Source organism: Gopherus flavomarginatus, chromosome 24 (assembly GCF_025201925.1).
Source record: "Gopherus flavomarginatus isolate rGopFla2 chromosome 24, rGopFla2.mat.asm, whole genome shotgun sequence".
Classification (NCBI taxonomy): domain Eukaryota; kingdom Metazoa; phylum Chordata; order Testudines; family Testudinidae; genus Gopherus; species Gopherus flavomarginatus.
In genome coordinates, this window is record NC_066640.1 from 2,258,924 (window position 1) to 2,282,929 (window position 24,006).

The 24,006-nt window shown below is 46.2% G+C and overlaps 1 protein-coding gene across 3 annotated transcripts in view; it reads right to left on the reverse strand.

Annotated features, from left to right (window-relative positions):
• Positions 1-2,977: 2,977 nt before the first annotated feature.
• Positions 2,978-24,006, reverse strand: part of TIMM44 (translocase of inner mitochondrial membrane 44) — a 57,353-nt gene continuing 36,324 nt past the window's right edge. For all 3 annotated transcript variants that reach the window (XM_050933787.1, XM_050933788.1, XM_050933790.1), the window contains 3 exons: positions 22,907-22,996; positions 12,912-13,022; positions 2,978-4,274 (listed from right to left, as the gene is read on the reverse strand). In XM_050933787.1, the coding sequence (XP_050789744.1) occupies positions 4,155-4,274; positions 12,912-13,022; positions 22,907-22,996 (321 nt within the window). In that variant the 3' untranslated portion in view covers positions 2,978-4,154. The remainder of the gene's footprint in view (positions 4,275-12,911; positions 13,023-22,906; positions 22,997-24,006) is intronic.

The window sequence follows — 24,006 nt, forward strand, 5'->3', positions numbered from 1 at the left end:
TTCCGTACTCACGGACAACACAACGTCCATGTACTACATCAACAAACAGGGGGGAACCTGTTCGTCTCCTCTATGTCAGGAAGCCATTCGACTCTGGGACTTCTGCATAGCCCAGTCGATAGATCTGGTGGCATCCTTCCTCCCAGGGGTCAGGAACACACTGGCAGACAGACTCAGCCGATCCTTCCTATGCCACGAATGGTCGATCAGACCGGATGTCATCCATTCCATCTTCCAGAGGTGGGGATTTCCCCGCATAGACCTCTTCGCGACCAAGTCCAACAGGAAGTGCCAGGAGTTTTGCTCCTTTCAGGGTCTCTCTTCCGGGTCGATCACGGACGCATTCCTCCTGCCATGGACCCACCACCTATTGTATGCCTTCCCTCCGTTCCCTCTGGTGCACAAAGTCCTGTTGAAACTACGCAGGGACAAAGTGCATCTAATCCTGATCGCACCTGTGTGGCCCAGACAGCACTGGTTCATCGCCTTGCTGGACCTGTCTGTGGACCCTCCAATCCCACTCCCTCTCCACCCAGACCTGATCACACAGGATCACGGCAAGCTCCGTCACCCGGAGCTGTGAGCCCTACACCTCACGGCGTGGCTCCTGCATGGCTGAACGCGGCGGAGGTCAGCTGCTCCGCACCGGTCCAGCATATCCTCCTTAACAGCAGGAAGCCTTCCACTCGCTCTACGTACAAGGCCAAGTGGAAGCGCTTCTCTTGCTGGTGTGCTACTCAGGGGGTGAACCATACGCAGGCCCCGATTCCCACGGTCCTAGACTACCTCTGGTACCTTAAGCAGCAGGGCCTGGCGACATCCTCCTTAAAGGTGCACTTAGCGGCCATATCCGCCTTTCGACCAGGAGAGGGTGGCCGCTCCGTATTCTCCCACCCCCTAGTCGCTAGATTTGTTAAAGGCCTGGAGCGTCTCTACCCCCCCGCACGCCGCCCTGCTCCCACCTGGGACCTTAATTTGGTCCTAAACAGGCTCACGCTCCCACCATTTGAGCCACTGGCGACTTGCTCGCTCACGTACCTGTCATGGAAGACGGCCTTCTTGGTGGCCATTACATCGGCCAGACGGGTCTCCGAGCTGAGAGCTCTCACAGTGGACCCACCCTACACCGTCTTTCATAAGGACAAAGTACACCTGCGACCCCACCTGGCGTTCCTCCCTAAGGTTGTGTCTGCCTTCCATACCAACCAGGACATCTTCCTCCCGGTCTTCTTCCCGAAGCCCCACTCTTCTCGGAGGGACCAGCAGCTACACTCCTTAGATGTACACAGAGCGCTCGCTTTCTACATTGAGCGAACAAAGCCGTTCCGGAAGTCTCCTCAGCTGTTTGTGGCGGTCGCAGAACAGATGAGGGGTCTACCAATCTCCTCTCAGAGGATTTCCTCCTGGGTGACTGCATGCATTCACGCATGCTACGATCTAGCTCGTGTCCCCTCTGGCCACCTCACGGCACATTCCACGAGAGCTCAGGCGTCGTCGTTGGCCTTCCTGGCGCACAAGCCTATCCAGGAGATATGCCGTGTAGCGACCTGGTCATCGGTCCACACATTCACCGCACACTATGCACTAGTCCGGCAATCAAGAGATGATGCGGCCTTTGGTGTAGCAGTTCTAAATACCGCCACATCTCACTCCGATCCCACCACCTAGGTAAGGCTTGGGAATCACCTAACTGGAATGGATATGAGCAATCACTTGAAGAAGAAAAAAACGGTTACTCACCTTTGTAACTGTTGTTCTTCGAGATGTGTTTCTCATATCCATTCCAAACCCACCCTCCTTCCCCACTGTCGGAGTAGCCGGCAAGAAGGAACTGAAGGGTGGCCGAGTCGGCTGGGATATATATTGGGCACCATAGCGGCGCCACTCCAGGGGGCGCCCAGCCGACCCGCTTGGGTTGCTAGGGTAAAAGTTTCTCCGACGAACGTGCATGCGGCGCGCACACACCTAACTGGAATGGATATGAGCAACACATCTCGAAGAACAACAGTTACAAAGGTGAGTAACCGTCTTTTTTATTTAGTCGTACAAGTGCTAGGATGGGAGAGGCTATTAAACCCCAGGCACAGTGCAGACCAGATTGCTTGGGGCTCCTAGCAGATTGCTGATCACCCTCCAACAAGGAAGTGGGGGAAGTTGATTCTGATTGGGGGGGGGGGTCGCCTGGGGCCCAGAATTTGTGCATGCACCAGGCAATCAGACTTCTCTGAGCTGTTCTCACAGCTATGCCAGTGCTAAAAGACACGATGTCTGCCTCACCTTTGCTCTCCCAGCAGTGTCTGCACACACAGGGCCCAGCCCCGTGGCCGAAATATGAGTGAATTCCAATCAGTTTGCTGATGAAGGTGATCTTTCACAACACCACCTTCTTCCTCAAACACTGAACAAGACCCAAGCCCACCATTTGTCCTCTTGCTACTGGAGCTGGTCACACGCAGGGACTCATCTAGTCCATCACTGGATTCTGCAGTGTGGAATTTATTTTGTTCAGATATTAGGAACATGAATTCAAGACATTAAGTTTAAAAAAACTAAAATGACTCCACTCATAAGAGCACCGACGTGGAACTGGCTGAACTGAGAGCACATCCACAGCCAGTAAAGGAAACAAATGCCCGTCCTGAGAGCGGGAGACCCCGGCATGGCAGAGTTGTGCCTCATGTGTGGGTGCCTAAGCCAATGGGTGCTGTACTTGCTGCAAACATCAGACTGTCTGCAGCAGCTGCTACAGGAATGATAATGATGCCTGGGCTAGACAGTTGATTTCATTTAGATTCATCCAAAGAACTGCTCTGGACACTCATAAGGGGAGGAGGAGGAGGGACAGGCAGAATGATTTTCTTTAATTACAAAGGAAAAAAACAGCTCTTCTGCTTTGTGGAGAATTGGAAAAAGCCAGGGGTCAACATTCCCTTGAATCCCCTATTGGGTAAATCCTCTGCCCAAATAAGTCACACCCTTAAAAGAATCTTCACTCTTTATTGAAGGAGGCAGCAGAATAATTTATGAACATAAGACCATCTCAGCTGAACCTCCATTTACCCAGCACCAGTTTGGATTCTGTGCCAGTGAACCTCCTTCAAGCTCTGTAGCCATCACACAGGTCCAAGTGAGAGGCCAGGTACGCACCTCCACCTGCAGCAGGAGACTGTACCCTTCAATTCATACAGAGCAGGTAAGTGAATCATACCCTCTGCACTCAGTCTGAGCAATAAATAACTGGGGTGTGTGTGTGGGGGGGGCCTATGGCTCAAGCTGGTTTTGCATCTTATTTGCTCTGTTTGTTGCATCTAGAGCAGATAATGCCAACTGTTTGCATCCATCCCTCTTGTCCCTAGTCCGTATTCTACAGCTCCACCCCTTTCTGTCACAACTGGCACTCTGCCCAGGTAAGTACAGCTCATGTGACCACCAGTGGATCTGGGGAGATTCAAACACAGAGACTCTCAAAGCAGTGGGTCCCACCTGCACCAGAAGAGAACTGTGTGTAACACAACTGGGAGCACTCCTCACTGCTACAGCCAGGTCTGTGTTGATACGGCCCCACACGACTCTGCGGAAGGTGCACGTGTGGAGGCATGGTTGCATTTGGCTTGGTAAAGTGCACGACACTGCATCAACAGAAGGCTTATTGGTGCAACCTAGTAAAAGAGCAGCTGAGACCTGCATGTCCTGAAAGTACTTTGAGAGCCTTTCAGGGAGCTGGGGAGTCTGTCTTTGGGTTACTATAGATGCTGACATTGCAAACGATACATGTCACTTTGCTACTGCCCAATACCCACCTGGGTCCATGTCAGGAAGCACTAAGGAACATGGGGAGGAAAGAGGCCAGCCTCCTCCAGCCAAGATTTAAAAAGGAACCAACAGCAACTGCTAGTGTCTTAAATCAGTTACACTTAAATCTACTGCACATTCCTACAGCGTAAAGCTAGCGCCGTGCCCAGGGTAGCCATGTCGGTCCCAGGCAGGTCACACCAGGGACTGGGAAAGTGATTGCACACCCAGTAGCTGCCTTTTCTGAAAAGGAACCAACACAGACTGTTCCCCACAGCTCCCTTCTTACACTGTAGGCTGCTGCAAGTTCAGACATGGCACTGGTGCAAGTGAGAGGTGTAGGAAGCTCTTGGATGGCGTTCTTAGAGGATCTGCTCTGTGCTTGAAGCAGAAATGTCCAATAACCTCCAAGCAGCATACGGGTTGAGTTCATCCTGGTCTCTGCAGAGCGCCCACACATACAGCATCCGCAGAACTTTGTCCTGAAACAAAAATTCACTTGTTAGAACTGAAACTACACACTGCAGAGAACACAGCATTGCTGTGGGCTATGAGTCATACCCCTTCCCCCTCACAGAGAACATAGCACCGCTATTGGGGTAGGAGTCAACCCCCAGCACCACCACACACGCAGAGAGCAACACCGGTGTTATACAAGTCCGACATAGATTTTGTTTTTATCTCTTTTAGTTAAGGTTACCAAAATGCTGGATATCATAAGCTCACTTTCTCTTGTGCAGTGTTTCAAAAACTTAACCTTTTGGGCTGAATTGTCCCTGATTAGCTTTTCCCCATAGGGTTGTGATGCTTGAAAATGTGAGCCAGGCAGCCATTTGAGTTATATGGCAACAAGAACACACACGCATTTTCCTGTTCCGACAACCAGTTTAAACACAGATAGCCCAGGAGCAGCTGAACTCTGCAGGGAATCTCCTGCAGTTAGTACCTCTGATTACATAAAGCTGAGAGTATTTGAATATGGACTTGTGTGCATACAAACACCTAAGTATGCAATCTCCAACAGCCTTGGGCTGGCTGGTGCCCATTAGAAAGCTTGTTTGCCCTGCTCTTCTGTCATTTTTCGCCTTTTAACTTTTCCCCCATGTCTCCCCACCCCCTGCCCTTCCTTCTCTCCTTAGTAACTCACAAAACTGCAGGAAATGCAACTGTTACATTTCCATCCAGGTCAAAGCCCTGCACACATGTAGTACTCACTCGAGTCCTGTTATCCTGGGTCAATACGTATACAGTAGAACCGCAGAGTTATGAACATCTCAGGAATGGAGGTTGTTTGTAACTCTGAAACACTCAATTCTGAACAAAATGTGATGGCGGTTCTTTCAAAAGTTTACAGTCGAACATTGACTTAATATGGCTTTGAAACTTTACTGTGCAGAAGGAAAATGCTGCTTCCCTTTTATTGTGTTAGTAGTTTACATTTAACTCAGTACTATACTGTATTATTATTATTTTATAAGTCTCTGCTGCTGCCTGATTGTGCACTTCCGGCGTAACTCTGGGGTTCTACTCTAGTATTTTCCTGAAGAAGTCTATGCTGTTAAGTGTATAAACATATAAGATGGGTAATAGGGCTGAGTTAATTGCTATTGAAACCTTAATTTGCATTTTTCAGCTATTTGTGATGTTAAAACTCCATTTCATTAAATTCTGTAATGAAAGAGGCAAACTAAGAAAGGAGAAAATTGGCACCAAAGTTGTGATCTAGCTGGAAGGGTTTCAGCTCCTGAAAAATAGGGTGTTTTATTGGAAATGTGGCAGACAACTACAGGGATCTAAAAAAAAAAAAGGAATCCTTGTGGCACCTTAGAGACTAACATTTATTTGGGCTTAAGCTTTCATGGGATAGAACCCACTTCATCAGATGTATGAAGTGAAAAATATAGGAGCAGGTATAAATACATGAAAGGATGGGGGTTGCTTTACCAAGTGTGAGATCAGTCTTATACGATAAATTAATTAACAGCAGGATACCAAGGGAGAAAAAATAACTTTTGAAGTGGTAAGAGACTGGCACATTACAGACAGTTTGTGACACCAAAACACAGGGAAGATGGCTCTCTTACTGGGGAATGAGATCACAGAACAAAAAAAAAAAACCAACCCGTTACCTGCACTGTGGGAGTTCTGGGTGACTGATTTTGCATTTTTATTAACAGAGCTACATCCTAATCTTGGATGTGCAGTGCATGTTGCTGCATATATTCAAAGAAACTGGGACTACAAACATCTGAACTCCCAGAAGTGGATTTCTAAACTGCAGTTAAGATTAAAATTTGTCCCTTATTCCCATGGGATGCTGTGACAGGCACAGCATCCTGCACCACAATCTCTCAGGATTAATTTTAAAGAGGATTCCTGGAACCTTTCAAAAGTGCTTTGCTGGATGGTTAAAGGCCTATTTCCCCAGATCAACTGTGCAAAACTCCACAGGCATCTGTCCCCTGCTCTCTTTTTAAAATGGTGTATTTGCTAGAACACCTGGCATCATCATTTCATATGCTCCCAAACCTCCTAGGTATCCCACTGAGGGGGAGTTTGCAGCACTGTAGTGGGTGAGCGCAAACAGGGCAATACTGCAGCAGGAAGAAGCAGATGATTTCTATTTAGCGAGTTTACAGCTTGAGGCTCCTTTTTACCTAGAAGCTCATTTGCTCATGACTCCAAGCGCTGCAGAAGTGCAACAGTAAAACAATCATGGCAGCCAGGCAGCCTGCAGCTGACACTGAATTAAACTAAAGTTTCCTTTCCTGTACAGCATTTTAATACATCTCCTGGATGTATTGCTGTTCTCAAGGAACCAGACAGAAAATGGGCTTTGATATCCCCTTTAATAAATCAGCCCATTAATACCCAACTTTTACCAATAGGCTAATTCAAGGTGAGAAATCACTAAACAGAACTCTCTTCTCTCTGTGGTTAATATGACAGGCTGCAAATCAGTCCAGATGGGCCCCCATCATTAAAATTAGACCTTTTTTCTGAAAACCTACAGTCTGGGCTGAGAAGAATGGCTGAGAAAAGCCAGTATTTATGAAATACGTATATTAATTTTAATGGAAGGCTCCTGGAAACTGCCAGCACCAGGCTCCTTGCAGTGTCACCTATTATACATCATTAAACTACTTAAACATCGTCCAGACACAGCGAGAGCCGGCTGGAGAGCCTGCCACTCGGCCACAAAGACTTCCAGAAAATTTCACAAGCTCTTAAACCCATGTGTCATTAACTCCCAAAACGAGCTTGACAGAACTTATCTGCAGACGGTGCTTAGGTGAATGACGCTGTCTACAGCCTACACGGACAAATGAAACCACTGCAAGAAGTGATTCACACACAGATTCCAGGACAAGGCATGGTCAGTCAGGCATCCCCAGAGTAGCTTTCAGAGGTCCCAACACAGGACAGTGCCATGTGCAGTGTCTAGCATGAGGCAAGGAGAACAGTTTACCTAATTTGAGCCAGAACCTTAATATAATTACAGTGGATCCAGAACTTAAACTCACAGGGCTTGAGATTATTCCCCACCCCTTTTGCAATTTATTAATTTTAATTTATCCCACTTCAAGTCCATTTTGCTAAATTTCTGCCCAAGTTCCCAGAACCTCTGGGCTCCTCATGCTCACACCCACTTCATCAAGGACGGAGAAAGGCAAGAAAGCATGCATCTAAAACATACAAATAAACAAATTAAATATAAAAACAGGAAACAGCCCCGCTGGGAAATGAAGGTCCTAATGTGCCCCAATTTGTTGTTCCCCAGTTTCCCCCATCTTTAAATGGGGATAATGATACTGACGTCCTTTGCAAAGCACTTCGAGACCTAATGGTGAGAGCTAGATATTACTTACAGCTGCAGTATAGAGCTACCACCACAGGTAGCTGAGAGCATGTGTGTGGAGCAGCAGTCAGAACAGTTACCACAATACTGCCACTCCCTTTTCATCACTCCCTCCTCCCAGGTACTCACAGCAGCTCCTAGTTTGACATCATTCTCCTACTTAACAAATGGGCTTTCACTGCTCCTTTCAGATGGTCTTACAGGGCCCCAACCAGATGCCATTATTCATAATTACTCTTTCATTATGGTTTTTCTCTCATGAAGAGTCACATGAGACTCTCAGACACTTCCATGCAGTCCAGAAACATCAGAAACAGCTGATCCAAGACAACCTAGGTACACACAAAAGCCAAGTGCATGAAGAACAGACCAAGCGTATGAAATTCTGGTATCTATGGATATGTCTACACTATGAAATTAGGTTGATTTTATAGAAGTTGATTTTTAGGAAGCGATTTTATACAGTCGATTGTGTATGTCCACACTAAGCACATTTAGTCGGCGGAGTGCGTTCTCACTACCGTAGCTAGCATCGACTTACAGAATGGTGCACTGTGGGTAGCTATCCCAGTCTCTGTGCCCACTGGAATTCTGGTTTAAGCTCCCAATGCTTGATGGTGCAAAAACATTGTCGCGGGCGGTTTTGGGTACATGTTGTCAGTCACCCCTCCCCCTGTGAAAGCAAAGGCAGACAATCGTTTCATGCCTTTTTTCCTGGGTTACCCATGAGGACGCCATACAACCGCAAGCATGGAGCTCGCTCACCTCACCGTCACCACTGCTGTTGTGGGCAAGTCTACTGGAGGGGCTGCTGTGATCCAAGTAGCCAATGCAATCATGGACGTTCTGTTATCAAGGGTAGTGACTCTGGGAAATGTGCAGGCCTTTTAAGATTTTAGGTGCATCATATTCTTGTCCTTTGTCGCTGGTGAAGTTGACACAAGAAAAAGCTCCAGGGCTCTTGCTCTTTTGCCTTGGCCGATGTGCCTTGCCCTAACCAGATCTCCAAGCATTCGACACAGAAGCACCTGCTGCAGCTGACATTGCTACACAGCAGCAGCTCCTTGCCTTCGCAGCAGACGATGCAGTAGGACTGCTAACCGTCCTCATCCACCGCTTCTGTTGCAACTCTGCTCTCCTGCACCCTAGCAACAAGCTTGGGGGATCTGTACTGGTTTCTCCTGGAGGCGGCTGGCAGCAGATGTTGCAGTAGGACTGCTAACCATCGTCATCCACTGCTTCCACTGCATCTCTGCTCTCCTGCTCCCCAGCGATGAGCTCGGGGGATCTGTTCCGGTCCTTCTGGTTGCTGCTGGCAAGACGGTGCAGTAAGACTGGTAACTGTCCTCGCTGGACATGTAGCTAGGCCGGGGGTTCTGGGAACGTCTTCCCTGCCCGGCTCCTAGCAACCTCCAGGGCATGGTGTAAGGCTCCATCACTTCCCCTGCAACTCTGTTCTCCTGCTCCCCAGCAACGAGCTCGGGGGATCCGTTCATGAAGCCTGGACAGTAGTAAGGAGCAGTTCAACTATAGTCTGAGCAAGTGCAGAATGGTGGTAGAATGTGCCTTTGGACGTTTAAAAGGTTGCTGGTGCTGTTGGTCAGACCTCAATGCAACCAACATTCCCACTGTTATTGTTGCTTGTTGTGTGCTCCATAATATCTGAGAGAGTAAGGGGGAGACGTTTATGGTGGGCTGGGAAGTTGAGGCAAATTGCCTGGGCTCTGATTTTGAGCAGCCAGACACCAGGGCGATTAGAAGAGCACAGCAAGGCGCGCTGCGCATCAGAGAGGCTTTAAAAAACCAGTTTCATGACTGGTCAGGTTTCGGTGTGACAGTTGTGTGTGTTCCTCCTTGATGCAAACCCACCCCCTTTGTTGATTTTAATTCCCTGTAAACCAACCATCCTCCCCCTTTTGAAAAAAAGTAACTATCGTTTTGAAACCATGCATACTTTCTTTATTAATTTAAAAAAAAAGATAACAGACAAGATAGCCTGGTGGGATGGGGGAGGAGGGAAAGACATGGCCACATTGTCATTCAACAATAAGCAGCCTTCTGTTACTTGGGCCATCCTCTGGAGTGGAGTGGCTGGGTGCCCAGAGCTTCCTCTCACCCCCTCCGCGTTCTTAGACATCTGGGTGAGGAAGCTATGGAACTTAGGGAGGAGGGTAGGTGGTTATCCAGTGGATGCAGCGGGGGTCTATGCTCTTGTTGGCTTTCCTGCAGCTCCAACAGATGCTTCATCATGTCCATTTGCTCCCCCATTGACCTCAGCATCGCATCCTGTCTCCACTCTTCGAGCTCACTTATTGCTTTCTTGGCCTCTGCCACCGAATGCCTCCATGCATTAAGCTGTGCCCGAGGACTGCATGAGCTCGGAAAACATGTCATTGCGAGTGCACTTTTTTCGCAGATGATAGGGGGAGTGTAGAAACATTCTGTGCTCTATGATAAGGGGGGGACTGCATGGTCACCTGTGCTGCTGAGTTCACCACACTGACCAAACAGGAAATGAAATTCAAAGGTTCCCAGGGCTTTTCCTGTGTACCTGGCTAGTGCATTGGAGTTCGAAGTGTTGTCCAGAGCAGTCACAATGGAGCACTCTGGGATAGCTCCCGGAGGCCAATACCATTGATTTGTGTCCACACAACCCCAAATTCAACCCAGAAAAGTCGATTTTAGCGCTACTCCCCTCACCGGGGAGGAGTCCAAAAGTCGATTTTAAGAGCCCTTTAGGTCGATGGAATGGGGTTGGTTGTGTGGATGCATTCATTTTTAAATCGACTTAACGCGGCTAAATTCGACCTAACCCCATAGTGTAGACCAGGGCTATGTAAAGCAGCCACATTAAGAAGTGTTTAGCTGATTAACTGAGGCATGTTGAGTAAGGCTAACCCTCTAACTTGGGGTGGGGGGAGGTTACTGTCTTTACTTCTATCCCTGCTGTTTTTCCCAAAAAGTTTTTAATATGCAACTTTTTTTTATTTGCTCAGAAAGATCCTACATTTCAGCCATGAAGTGATGGGATGTATGTGACGGAAGTGAGATTGATTGTTCAAAACCCACACCAAGATGACAGTCCCCAGCAGGGAGATCCATAAAGGTAGCAGCCCCTGTTCCTCTCTGCACTCAATCCTGGCTAGACAGTAACACCCTTGCTTATTCCCAGTTTGGCTTGAGCCACTGCTGGGACTTTCCACCCACTAAATTCCCTTTGTCTAGCAGCTCTGTCATTAGATTTTAAAGCAATGCAATCAAGCAGCATGCTGAGAGTGATTCTGTGTAATCCTCTGGGTGCCTTGCTGCCCACGGCCCTCATCCCCTCGGGTTTCACAACCTTCTCTAAACCATAATCCCACCCTTTGCTACTCCCCACTGCTGCCCAGGATCCCTGGGCCCTTTAAATGTACCAGCACAACGAACTCAGGCAGTGTCCCTGCCACCCCCACCCCCTGCATCTGACAAGCACAGAGCTCTGAGTGGCTGAGCCAAGCCAGGCACAGGAAGGGAGCAAGTGTACTGAGGGGGAGCGACTCCCTGTGCTAGATGCATCTGGATACTCTGCCCTTTCGTTATTTGGTTACATGACTTCACCTGGGATTGAAGTGCAACTTATTGGACTCAATCACCATTTCCCACTATAAAGACACAAATCCCATCAGCTCTACACCAGCTCATTACACCTTCCTCATTCTGAGCACTTTTTAAGAGGGCTGCTAAGGGTCTGACCATCAGATCTCTTGTTTTTCCAAGTACTTCCCGCCAGTTTTTTCTGTTGGTGGAATTTTTTTTAAATCAATTGCTCCATTTGCTAGATCTCTGTTAATATCAGTGAAAGCATCTGAGTTCTGGGACATACGAGACGTTTGGACATGCTTACAGGGCAAAGTTTTCATGTGTGCTTTGAGGGCAGGACCTTGTTACTTCACACTGGTGATATGGAGACCCATTGTGAAGTACTGAACTTCATCTATTAGTAAGTGATCATCCTAAAGAAAGCCCGGTTCTCCATCAAAAAATGTACTTGTTCGTTTATTGGACAAGCTTAGTTTTAATTAGTGATGTTCTAGCAAACATAGTGAAGTAATGAGACCTCCTGCTACAGCACTATTTCATCTCTGCTCAGAAGCAGAGAGGGCATGTGTTTGTGGGGGTGAATTATGGAGAGTATGGATTAGTTAAATGCACATTAGCCAGGTTCCATGGCAGATGTGTGTGTTACAGTGATGACTGGATTAAAATTGAATGCACACAATCTCACTAGAACTGACTGCAAAGCACTTCATTTTTCACACACAGTACAGGGTATCGGTGATAAATAAAGGGTGGGGGTGCTAGTCCCCTTTTATGGACCCAGCCAGCCAGTTAACTATGAAATCCCCCTTAGTAGTTGTTCTCTACATGCTTTACCTGTAAAGGGCTAAAAAGTATCACTGCTATGCATAGGTAAAAGGAAGTGAGTGGACACCTGGTCAAAAGAACCAATGGGAAGGCTAGAATTTTTTGAAATTGAAACAAGACTTCCCTTTCGTCTGTGTGTGGTTATTCTCAGACAGAAGCAGAGACAGGATGGAAGCTATGCTGCAAAAAGCTTGGGGTCAGGTATGAAAAATCATCAGTATCATACCTAGAAACTACTCATTTGAAATCCCAGCTATGTAAGCAGATCAGGAAATGTCTGGGAAGACACGATCAGGTTTATCTCCTTTTATTTCTTTATGGCTTGCGGATGACTCTGTGCTAACCCCAGGTGCTTTTGTTTTGCTTGTAACCTTTAAGCTGGACCTCAAGATCTATTCTTGATGCATAATCCTTCTATTTGCTCTTTTTAAATCTAGCAATAGCCTGAGTTTCCAGATGTATTTCCTTTCTTTTTGCTTTAATAAAATTTACCTTTTTTAAGAACAGGATTGGATTTTTGTCCTAAGAGGTTTGTGCACACGTTGTTTAATTAGCTGATAGCAACAGCTGATTTCCTTTGTTCTTTCTCACCTCTTCTCTGGCTGGGAGTGAGGGGTGAAAGGGCTTGAGGGTACCCCACAGGAAGGAATTCCCAAGTGCGCCTTCCTGGTTCTCAAAGGGGTTTCGCACTTGGGTGGTGGCAGCATCTACCCATCCAAGGTCAGAGAAAAGCTGTAACCTTGGGAGTTTAATACAAGCCTGGAGTGGCCAGTATTTATTGCTAGAATCCTTGAGGGCCCCCACCTCTGCACTCAAAGTGCCAGAGTGGGGAATCAGCCTTGACTGCATCACTTACCGGATCTCCTTCTACCACCTCTCCTTTCTGATTTTTAATCACCATAACAAGTTGAGCCTGGAAAGTGATAATTAATACAGGTCCCTGCTCCATCATCTTCCCCATAGCAAGCTGTAATGAGAAAAATTTTCTATTAGAAAGTGGAGATGTCTTTCTGCATGTTAACATCAGAAGAAGCTTTCCCAGTTGCACTTGAGCCTAAGAGTATGTCTTCACTAGAAAGGTAGTTGGAGCTATATTAGGTCAACCTATAGCTACCACATTAATTCTGCCAGTGAGGTACATCCACATGACCTTCCTTGAGTCACGAGTGGTGCATGTCCTTACCAAGAACGCTTCCACTGACCTAAGAGGGGCAGTGTGAGGAGCAGAGAGCCTGGTCTCAGCTCCACTGGCAGCTCCCTGTCACGAGTCCAGCTGCCCCACAGGCTCCTGGGCCCAGTGCTCCAGGGGAGTGGGGGGTAGCTAGGCTCTAGCTGCCCAGCTTTCTTGTCAATTTCACAGCAGGTGACAAGACAACAGCTGATGTCAGTAACCGACATAAGCCTTACGCCTCTCGTGGAGGTGGAGTTATTATGTCGGTGTAGTAGGGCACTTACATTGGTGGGAGGGAGACTGTAGCGTAGACCAGCCCTAAGTTTCTAGCACAGCAATAAGTCATATTGCCACCTCCCTAGCAGCTCAGTCGGGAGTGAGGCAGGGAACCAGATTACTCAGTGACAAACATTCAGCTCTAAGCACTTTCATCCCACGTGTCTAAAGCCAGACTTTACGGTCATGTGCCAGTTCAGGAATTCAATTGGACTGCCATTTTCTGCTAATGCAGATGGTGATGTATATATATACCTTTTCTGTCTTAACATAAGCTGCAGTTTGTGCACTGAATTTCATTATAGCTGTGTATGTAACATCTACATTTGAATCACAATTCTGTACTAGTATGGCTTTTTGCATTTAATTTTTAGTAAAAAAGAAAACTGTCTCCAGTCAGTTTGTTATGTTACATGCTTCTAAGTCAACATTTTGAAATGTGCGTTCCTAAAGTTGCACATCTAAATCCATATTAAGGCACTTAAACAAGAGGTCTTCATCTGATAGGTGCTAAGCACCAAAAAATCCCACTGAAGTCAAAGGAAGCTGTGGGTGCTCAGCATCTTTGAAAATTAGAATGTTTGTCTAGGTACCTCAAATATGTATTTAAATATCTATGTTTGAAAGTGTTGGTCTTAAGTTTCACTCTTCTCACATGTACATGGGAATTACATATTCAAATACAAATGGAACATTACTTCACTGTATGTGTATAAAACACTATCTGGAGAATCATTTTGCACACACAACAGTTCAGTTTTGGAAGTGACATGCTGCAGTTTGCTATTTTCATTCTAAATGTTCTTTCCCAACCACAGCAAAGATGCCATTCTGATTTAAAACACTGTCTGTACATGCCAACATAAGTGTTTTCTGAGTGTAAAAAAGTATCAGAAGAATGTCTGACAATACATTTTGGCTCAAAGGTCACAGGAGAACGTTATTAAATATCCCCTTGCCCATTCACCTTTGGGCGAAGAACAAACAAAGGCAACCCCAGGGTAGTAATTCAAGGAAGTTGTAAATGGCTGAAAACAGACACAAAGTGCCTCTTCAGTCAGAACTCCAGTCCTGCTACCGTGACATTGTTCTATTTAGCAACGGAAGGGGGAGGAAAATAAATCTAAACTTCCCACCCAGGAGTTATTATTCAGCACACCATGAAGTCATGTCTCTTGGACACAGACTTAATACTGGATGTTCCTAAATTAAGAGAGACGTTTAGAATAAAGTGATATGTTTATTACTTCAATAAAGTTCATTTGATTAGAATGCATTGTTTATTGCTGGAGATAATCAAGGGAATTGCAGCTGTAATGGGCAGATTCCTGCTTGGTTGGCACTCATATCTAATTCCTCATGTTACAGAAAGGGCAGGAAAGGTTTCCTATTATTTCAGAGGAGCTGGTGTAATGGAAGGGGACAGTCTAGTATCCCAGGAGGCCCTCAGATTACTATGGCAATATGGGCCTTGGAAGGAGAGGGAGGGGAACAGTTCTTTTATAAGAATTGCATTGCTCATCAATGATGGTGCCCCACCGACCAATGCGATTATGGGAGTGATGATGATGATGATGATGTTTGGTTCACAGAAAATATGCTCATCTGAAGTCAAGTCAGAGGAACTCAAACAGTCTTTCAAAGCACAATTTGCCATGTAGTACTATGGCATCTGTTTCCCGCTGCTAGGTACAACCAATGGCATTATGAGTACGAGAAAAAGGAACACCATGAGCTCCATTTCTTCCTGTTTTGAAAAGGAATGTGGGGCACTGGCAGTTCGTGTAACACAGGCATTATGAGGGTTGATAGTTTCCCACATGCAGCTCTGCCAATGAACTTCAACTGCCCCCTGCTATTCCAGTCCTAGAATCCCGCAGCTCAAAACCCAAGAGCCTCAAGCCTTAGCTCCCGGTGCTGCTCCCATCATAGTCCTCTCACAAGGTTATTGGCTATCACAAGCTGTGCGGCAGTTTAGTGGTTCAGGAAACAGGAGGAAACTACCTAGTTTCTTCCACCAGCTGGCCTCTGTTGCTAGGGAAACTTGCCTGAAGAGTCTTGGATACATCTGTGGTATTTCTAACTTCACATCTCAAACTGAACTGAAAAGAATTGAGGTTATTACCAGTCCTGTATATTGGCTGAGGCTTGGTCTACACTTAAAAGTTAGATCGACCTCACTACGTTGCTGAGAGCTGTGAAAAACTGTGCACCCTAAGCAACACTGGTAGTTTGCCCTTGCCTCTAGTGTAGACAGTCTTTCAAAATGGCTTTTCAAATATTGGTCTTTTCAAATGGCTTTGCCCTGTCCAATATACTGCACGTTCAGTTACCTGCTACTAGGTCTCTGTAGCTTAAGTTGTCTTGTACCTCTCAGGTTGTCTACACTACAAGTATTAGAGCAGCACAGCCACATGACTACAGAACTTGTAGTGTAGACACTTCCTACATCAACAGAAGGGGTTTTCCTATCCATGTACACAATCCACCTGAGAAGCAGTAGCTAGGTCAACAGAAGAATTTCACCCAGACACTCCAGTACTGAGCCAACTTGTGTCTGACTAACGTTTAACTTCCAGAAAGGCATTCTGATTTGAAGACCTCAGGGGATGGAGAATCCACCACTTCTTTGGTAGTTTGTTCCAATGGTTAATCACCCTCAGTGTTAAACATTTGTATCCAATTTCTAATGTGAATTTGTCTGGTTTCAGCTCCCAGACACAGGACCGGCGCTAGGGGTTTTAGTGCCCTAGGTGCACGTCAATTTTGCCGCCCTGTGTGCTGGTCCCACGGCTCCGGTGGAGCTGCTGCAGTCGTGGCTGCGGACGGTCGGCTGCTCCCGCGGCTCTGGTGGAGCTGCAGCAGTCGTGCCTGCGGGAGGTCCACCGGAGCCGCGCGAGCAGCCGATCGTCCACAGGCACAACTGCGGCAGCTCCACTGGAGCTGCCTGCCGCCCCCTCTGGCAAAACGCCGCCCATCAATACTCCTGGCGCCATAGGCGATTGCCTAGGCTGCCTAAATGGAAGCGCCGGCCCTGCCCAGACATTGGTTCATGTTCTGCTTTTCTCTGTTACATTAAAGAGCCCTTCAGTAGCCAGTATTTCTTCCCCTTGCAGGTACTTATACTCTGTAATCAAGTCACTTCTCAGTCTTCCTTTTGGTACGCTAAACAAATTGAGGTCTAAGTTTCTCCCCCAGTAAGGTATGTTCGCCAGTCCTCAAATCATTTGTGGTTTTCTCCTGTACCCTTTCCAATTTTTAACATCCTTTTGAAAATATGGACACTAAAACTGGATGCAATATTCCAGCATTGGTCTCATAATGACATATACATAGATAAGAAATGGTTATGACTGTAACTGTGGTCCTTCGAGATGTGATGCGGGCGTGTATTCCACTTGGGTGTGTGCACATCCAGTGTACAGGAGCTGGAAAATTTTGCCTAGTAGTACCTGTAGGGCGGTGGCACTTGCGCCTCATGGCTGTAGCCCCCCTCCTGACTATATGAGGCAGCACCACCCCAACGTCCCTCAGTTCCTTCGCACCCAATGTCAGGAGTACAGACTGCAATGCAGAGTGGACAGAGGGTGGGCTATGGAACACACGTCTGCATCACATCTCGAAGAACCAGTTACAGTAAGTAACCATTTCTTCCTCTTCGAGGGGATGCAGCTGACTCACAAGCAGTACCTGCAGGAAGCAGGACCCACAGTCTACTTCAGTGGTCGTCAAACTTTTTGTATCAGTGACCCATTTCACACAGTAAGCTTCCAATTGTGAGCCCCCCTTATGCATTAAAAATAGGGGGAGGGTAATTTAATGGCGGCTGGGGGCTGTCAGCCCCACAGAGGCGATAGCTCGTGACCACCATGTAACTGCCTTGTGACCTCGACGGGTCATGACTCCCAGTTTGAGAACCCCATGTCTAACTTAACCAAGGACTGCAGGACTGCTCCTCCACAGTTCGCATCTGCTCTGGATGCCATGGTAATTGCATAATGGTTGGTAAACATATGTGCAGATGACCAAGTGGCAGCCCTACAAATATCAGTACTGAAGGGTCACTTAAAATACCTTTGAGGGAGCATAGCTTGTGCTATTTCATATGTAGTCTTGATAGAGGAAGTTATCCACCAGGAGATCATCTGTGAAGAGACTGCTTGTCCCTTCATCCGGTCTGCAAATGACATGAACAGACGAGGCTAATCACAAAAGGGGTTTAGTCCTGTCCAGGTAAAAGACAGACAGCATCTGACATCCAGCAAATGGAGATGCTGCTCCTCCAGGGCTGAATGCGGCTTAGGATAGAGGCTGGTAGATTCACTGCCTGGTTCAGATGAAACTGTAACATCACTTTAGATAAAATCTTCAGGAGCGGCCACAAGGTCACCTTGTCTTTAGAGAATTGCATATAAGGAGGCTCTGCCATCTAAACCAGCAACTCTCTCACGTTCCTTGCAGATGTTAGGGCCACCGGGAATGCAGTTTTTGACACAGAAGAGAAAAAGATAATGATGCAAAAGACTCAAAACATCAGAGCCATTAAGGTACCATCAGAGCCATTACGACTGTACTGATGTCCAGCAAAGAAACTTGTTCTTCACTGGCAGGTGGCGATGAAGGATTCTGTTCAAGAACCTTGCTGTCATGGCATCTGAAAATATTAGTCTCCCCTGAATGTGCAGATGAAATGCCAAAATTGCAGCCAGATGGCCTTTCAATGAACTGAGTGAAGAGCTGAAGTCTGAAGATGCAACAAGTACTCCAAGATGTCCTGCATCCCTGTCAACCTTGGATGAACCGTTAGCAGACGACCACACCAAAAACGTTTCCATTTGGCCAAACAGGCCAATCTAGTAGAGTGTTTCCTACTATTAAGCAACACCTGTTGAACAGCCTCAGAGTATTTTTCCTCCTCATTTAACTACAGAGCAGCCATGCAGTGAGATGTAGAGAGCTGAGTGCAGAATACAAGATCTGACTGTGGTGCTGGGTCAGTAGGTGGGGATGAAGTGGGAGAGACATGGGATGCTGTCGATAATCAATAATGACAGGGCAGAAAACCAACGCTGCCTCGGGTCATGCTGGAGCAATGAGGATGACCTTGGCATGGTCCAACTTGAGTTTGATGATTACCTGCAGGATGACTGGAATCACAGGGAAAGCATACAAGATTGCTGATTCCAAACTCAGGTGAAGGGCGTTAGCCAGAGAGCCCGGACTAAGGCCCCACTGAAAGCAAAAAAGAGACATTTCTTCTTGTCTCTTGTAGCAAACAGATTTATCATAGGAATGCCCCAAATTGTAAAGATGGACTGAAGGACACTGGACTTCAGAGACCACTTCTGACTCAGGAAGAAATTGCTATTGAGGTGATCTGTGAATTGATTCTAGGCTGCAGGTAAGTGATCAGCCACAGTAATAATGTTCTCTCTGATGCAAAACTGCCAAGTCTGATTGCTACCCGACACAGCACATTCAAGTGTGTTCCTCCTTGTCTGTTCACGCAATATGTCACAGTGGAATTGTCCATAATAATGTGATCCACTGAGCCCCCGATTTGGTATCGAAAGGTGACATGCGTTGTAAATGGCTCAAAGCTCCAGAATGTTGATATGAAATGTAGCTTCCTGTTCTGACCATAGACCCTGGACTCTCAGTGACCACAAATGCACTCCCCAGCCTAGCGAGGAGTCGTCGGTGACAATGGTCCTGGTGAGCGGTGACCGAGCAAAGGGAATGCCCTGGCATACAGTGATGGTCCTCCTGATTCCCTGGTTGTGACTGCCGGGAATGATAGAGCCCAGCAGGGCAGGTGTAAGTCTTCATCCAAGGACAGGGAGTCCAAGAGGGTGGACTTAATGGATTGGAAAATCTATACTTCCTCTTCCCTGCAAATGTATATTGTGAACTAGCTGTCATTGCTGTCCAAGTATAATGTTATTAATGTGCCTAAGGCTGTTGGATCACATGGCTGCTTGCATGCAGGTGGCCTAATTTACCTGGCAAATTAGGCCACCTGCATGCAAGCAGCCATGTGATCCAACAGCCTTAGGCACATTCAAGCTGCAGGCTCAGAGTGCAGCTCCACACGAGGACAAACTGCCTGAAAATAGTCTGAAGGCAGAAGTGCTCTCAAACTCTGGCCAACGTATCTGCCATGTCCTCAGCCAATTGCAAGGATGTCTTGGCGACCAAACAGGCCTCGACTATCAACGCTCAAAATTCCTCCCTGGAGGTTTCAGGTAACAGGTCTACAAATTTAGACATAGCTATCAAATTAATAACATTGTACTTGGACAGCAATGACAGCTAGTTCACAATATACATTTGCAGGGAAGAGGAAGTATAGATTTTCCAATCCATTAAGTCCAACCTCTTGGACTCCCTGTCCTTGGATGAAGACTTACACCTGCCCTGCTGGGCTCTATCATTCCCGGCAGTCACAACCAGGGAAGCAGGGACTGGGAGAGAATAGAAGTCTTCAAAACCCTGCACACGTACAAAATAGCGGTTCTCTGAACACTTTGCACCAGGCAGCACTGAAGCCAGAGTACTCCAAAGAACCTTTACAGGCTCTAGGAGCACATCATTAATATAGAGGCCTACCCTCCCTGGAGCAGATGGCTAGAGGATATCCAGTAGTTTGTGAGCATTCTTGTGCAGGAACTCTGATTGTACCGGGGAGCAGTCTGAAGCACCTGCTCCATCCTGTGTGCCAGCAATAGCACAGCATCAGTCCATATTACTTTTAGACGTAGAGCAAGAATCTCCATGAGACCTGGAGAGGTCCCGACTGGCCTTATGAAACCTCTTCCACCAACGCACTTGAGGAGTCAAACAGCTTCTTCACCTCTTTGGAGAGATGCCAGCCCTGGAATGCAGACAGTATCAGTCACTGAGCAAGAGGGCAACCTCCAATCCAATGCAGGACGTGGAGCCGAATCTGGCCTCACGGCTGCTTGAGACCGAAGGCCTCTAGCCACCTGAGTCCTTTTAGTGAACAATTTACAAAATTCAACACTGTTCCTTGGTGCGACCCTCGCCCAAATAGAACAAGCACATTGTTTGGGGGATCACTAATGGGGATCGCCTCCTTTCTCCCTCTGTCCCCGAAGATGGTCAATATCTGAACCCTGGTAAGGGTATCACACGGAGCAACTAAGTAGGGTACTAAGTATACAACTCCATACAGAGAAAACTCTCAGTAACAGAAAAGGAATTGAGGAATTGTGTAGTGAAAACCACAGAGCTCTGATTCCAGCCACTGGTGGTGAGAAGGAAGTGAAGGGTGTTCTATTTTAGTATGGTATACTAGTATTTTTTAATTAGAATACTGTGCGTACAAATCCTTTTAAAAGTACGTATATTACATCTACACAGCTATCAAACAAACTTGTGAAACCTGATTTCATTCTCTGATGAGATTATAAGACCTATTTTCCATAAAACCATGTTGACTAGTACAAATGATATTGCTATCCTGTAATTCTTGATTCACTGAATCCCGTGTCAGCTTCTCTATTTTGTCTGGGATTGATGTCAGGCTAACCAGCCTACGGTTACTTGAGTCATTCTGCTTGTCCTTTTGAATACTGCCACAGCATTAGCACTCTTCCAGTCTTCTGGAAGTTCCCCAGTATCCCAAGATTTAATAAAAATTAACGTCAGCCAGCCACAGATCTCCTCAGTCAGTTCTTTTAGGAATATTGGGTGCTGATTATCTGGGCCTGTTAATTTAAAATGTTTATTCCTCACCTTGTAGACACTGTCTAACATCCTCCTCAGTTACTAATTGACTAGAAAGTACATCATCCTCAGATTATATGAGTGCATCATGCTTCTTTCCAAATACAAACCAGAAATATTTACTGAATACTGTTGCAATTTATGTATCATTAACAACTTACGTTCTCCATCTAATGAAAACATCTGCTTTAGTTTGGAAGGAGAGGTCAATCCATAAATATATTTAACCACTGATTCCATATCTGACACTGCAGCTAGTAAGAAAACAGCTTCACTCACAACCATAAACCTCCCTCCCCAACAAAAGTCTCTGGGAATTACAGTAATTTCTCTCAGGCAGGTTTTCCTGTACTGCATGAACCTGATCCACTAAAACGTTCACCAAGAATGATCATTCACAATGAGCCATCTGCACACACGCACGGGGTCAGTGATATCTGCCTGTATCTTTTGTCTTTCTAAATTGCCTGGGTATAGATTTACACCAAGGTGCCTTTGCAGGAATGGCACTGGGACTCCTGCAGTCTGTAACCAGGATTTTATCACAACTCTCTCTCACTGGGCCAGTGGCTAAGCAGAAAATGACAAGCGTCAGAACAGAGTTCCCTCTGGGATGTTTCACACAATGGAACTGCTAAGCAGCAAACTCAGTGATCCTCTTCCACAGCCTCTGTCGGTTGCTGTATTTCTCCCTGGTTCTGCATCTTGATGTTAGCAAGATTAGTGGCAAACGCTAGAGCAGCTGTGGAAGGGGTGAGTCACACCACGTGTGAAATACTTGCTGAAGAAGCAGAAAACCCCCCTTACATACACCCAGGGAATCACAAATACCCAGACATCATAAAACTGTATTTTAGATGTAAATAGAGCAGCATCAATTTTAATGCACGCAGCATTTTCTGAGGCTACATCTTCACTACCTGCCGTATCAGTAGGTAGCAATCGATTTCTCGGGGATTGATATATCATGTCTCATCTAGACGCGATATATCGATCCCTGAACGAGCTCCTGTTGACTCCGGAACTCCACCAACATGAACGGCGGTAGCGGAGTCGACAGGGGGCGCTGCGGACGTCGATCCCGCGCCGTTAGGACGGTAGGTAACTCGATCTAAGATACTTGACTTCAGTTACGCTATTCACGTAGCTGAAGTTGTGTATCTTAGATCGATTTCCCCCCCTAGTGTAGACCAGCCCTGAGAGAAATGGAAACCCCAAGAACAGTAAGATAGCAGTGGTGTAAAACCTAGCATAAACCAGCAGCCTTAAACCATCCCCAAACCCCACAGAACTGTAAAAAAGGAGTCTCTTCTAGGCAATTTATTAAACTGTAAAGCAATGATACCGGGCCACATTTTGAGGTCTTTCAGATGCAAACTACCAGTGAAGTTCATGAGAGGTACTGTGGTGTGGTACTGATTCTCTTCCCATCCTTTCTGTGTGTTTTGTCAATTTAGATCATAAACTCTTCAGGTAGGAACTGTCTCTCGCTATGTGTATGTACAGCACCTAGCACAGTGGAGCACTGATCTCAGCTGGAGCCTCTACATACTGCCATAATGCCAATAGGAATGTGCCCATGTGAGAAGTCAAGTCTGAGCCGGAGCTCAGGATTTGACCCACCTCCGAGGAGGAACAGAAAATGGGAAACTTACATCAATGTTGTCAATGTCAAGAATTCTGGAGTGGAACAGGAGACCCATTGCTTTGGCTTGTTGGATTGGATGAGCAAGCTGACTGTAAGTCTAAATAAAGCAATATAAACTTTGGTTACATGTTTGAACTTTTCATATCCTAGGAAATCAGTGACAAAGGAAAGGAAGAGGGAGGATTCCTTACAGTGAACATTTCAAAAGAAACAATCCAAAATGAACACACTGAACAATGTCAGTTCTTTGCAAATATGCTGATTACCATATTCATGTAAATATCAGGTCGTTTCATTAAATGCTCATGGGGGTGGGGGTTCCTCACAATCCAGCCCTCTCTGGGACTCCCTCTGTCATGCAGCTGGACATAACAGTAGGCATATAATTAATGACACAGAACAAATGCATTGAGAGCACCCACTAGCCAAAGTATTTACAGTTCTGATCTGACAGCAAACATGGAAACAATCCGGAAAGCAAGTGAACTTTCTAGCCATTTCCCCAGTACACGGAACTTGGAGATTAGCCAAGTTTTTCCTGGCTCCTTTTTAGACGCAAATGCTTCATTATTATTTATGCATCAAAAACTGTTGTCCTAGATGCTGAATTGCTATTTGCTTCCAGCAATATACTAGGTATCGGTCAAACAAAAAGGAAGGCACAGTCTGTGTCTTGAAAAGCTTCTAATCTTTATCACAAATCCTAAAAGTGCAAATATCCTGCAGAAGCTTACTGGTAAGGAGGTTAAACTAACATGAGTCAAAGCAGAAGGTTCTGAAGAGAGATTAGACAGGGAAACCTTACTGAACCAAGAACTGCACCTTGAGAGCTAGTGGGTGGTATTTAGTTATTCTCAAACCTGATTTGAATATTGGCCAGTTGTTTATTGGAGTTGTTATACACACAGAAGTCTGCACTAAATTTATTATCCTGGACTTCCACAAAGGATGAATCATTAGCACAACAAATAAGGCAGAGTCAGAAAAGTTTTAGAGGGAGTAATTTGTTCTCTTCCTGTTATATCTTATGAGAGTTTGAGACCATCCCTGGGAATGGCTATTTCCTTTGTTCTCTATAAATTAGCTAATGGTGCTGCTTTGCTACAA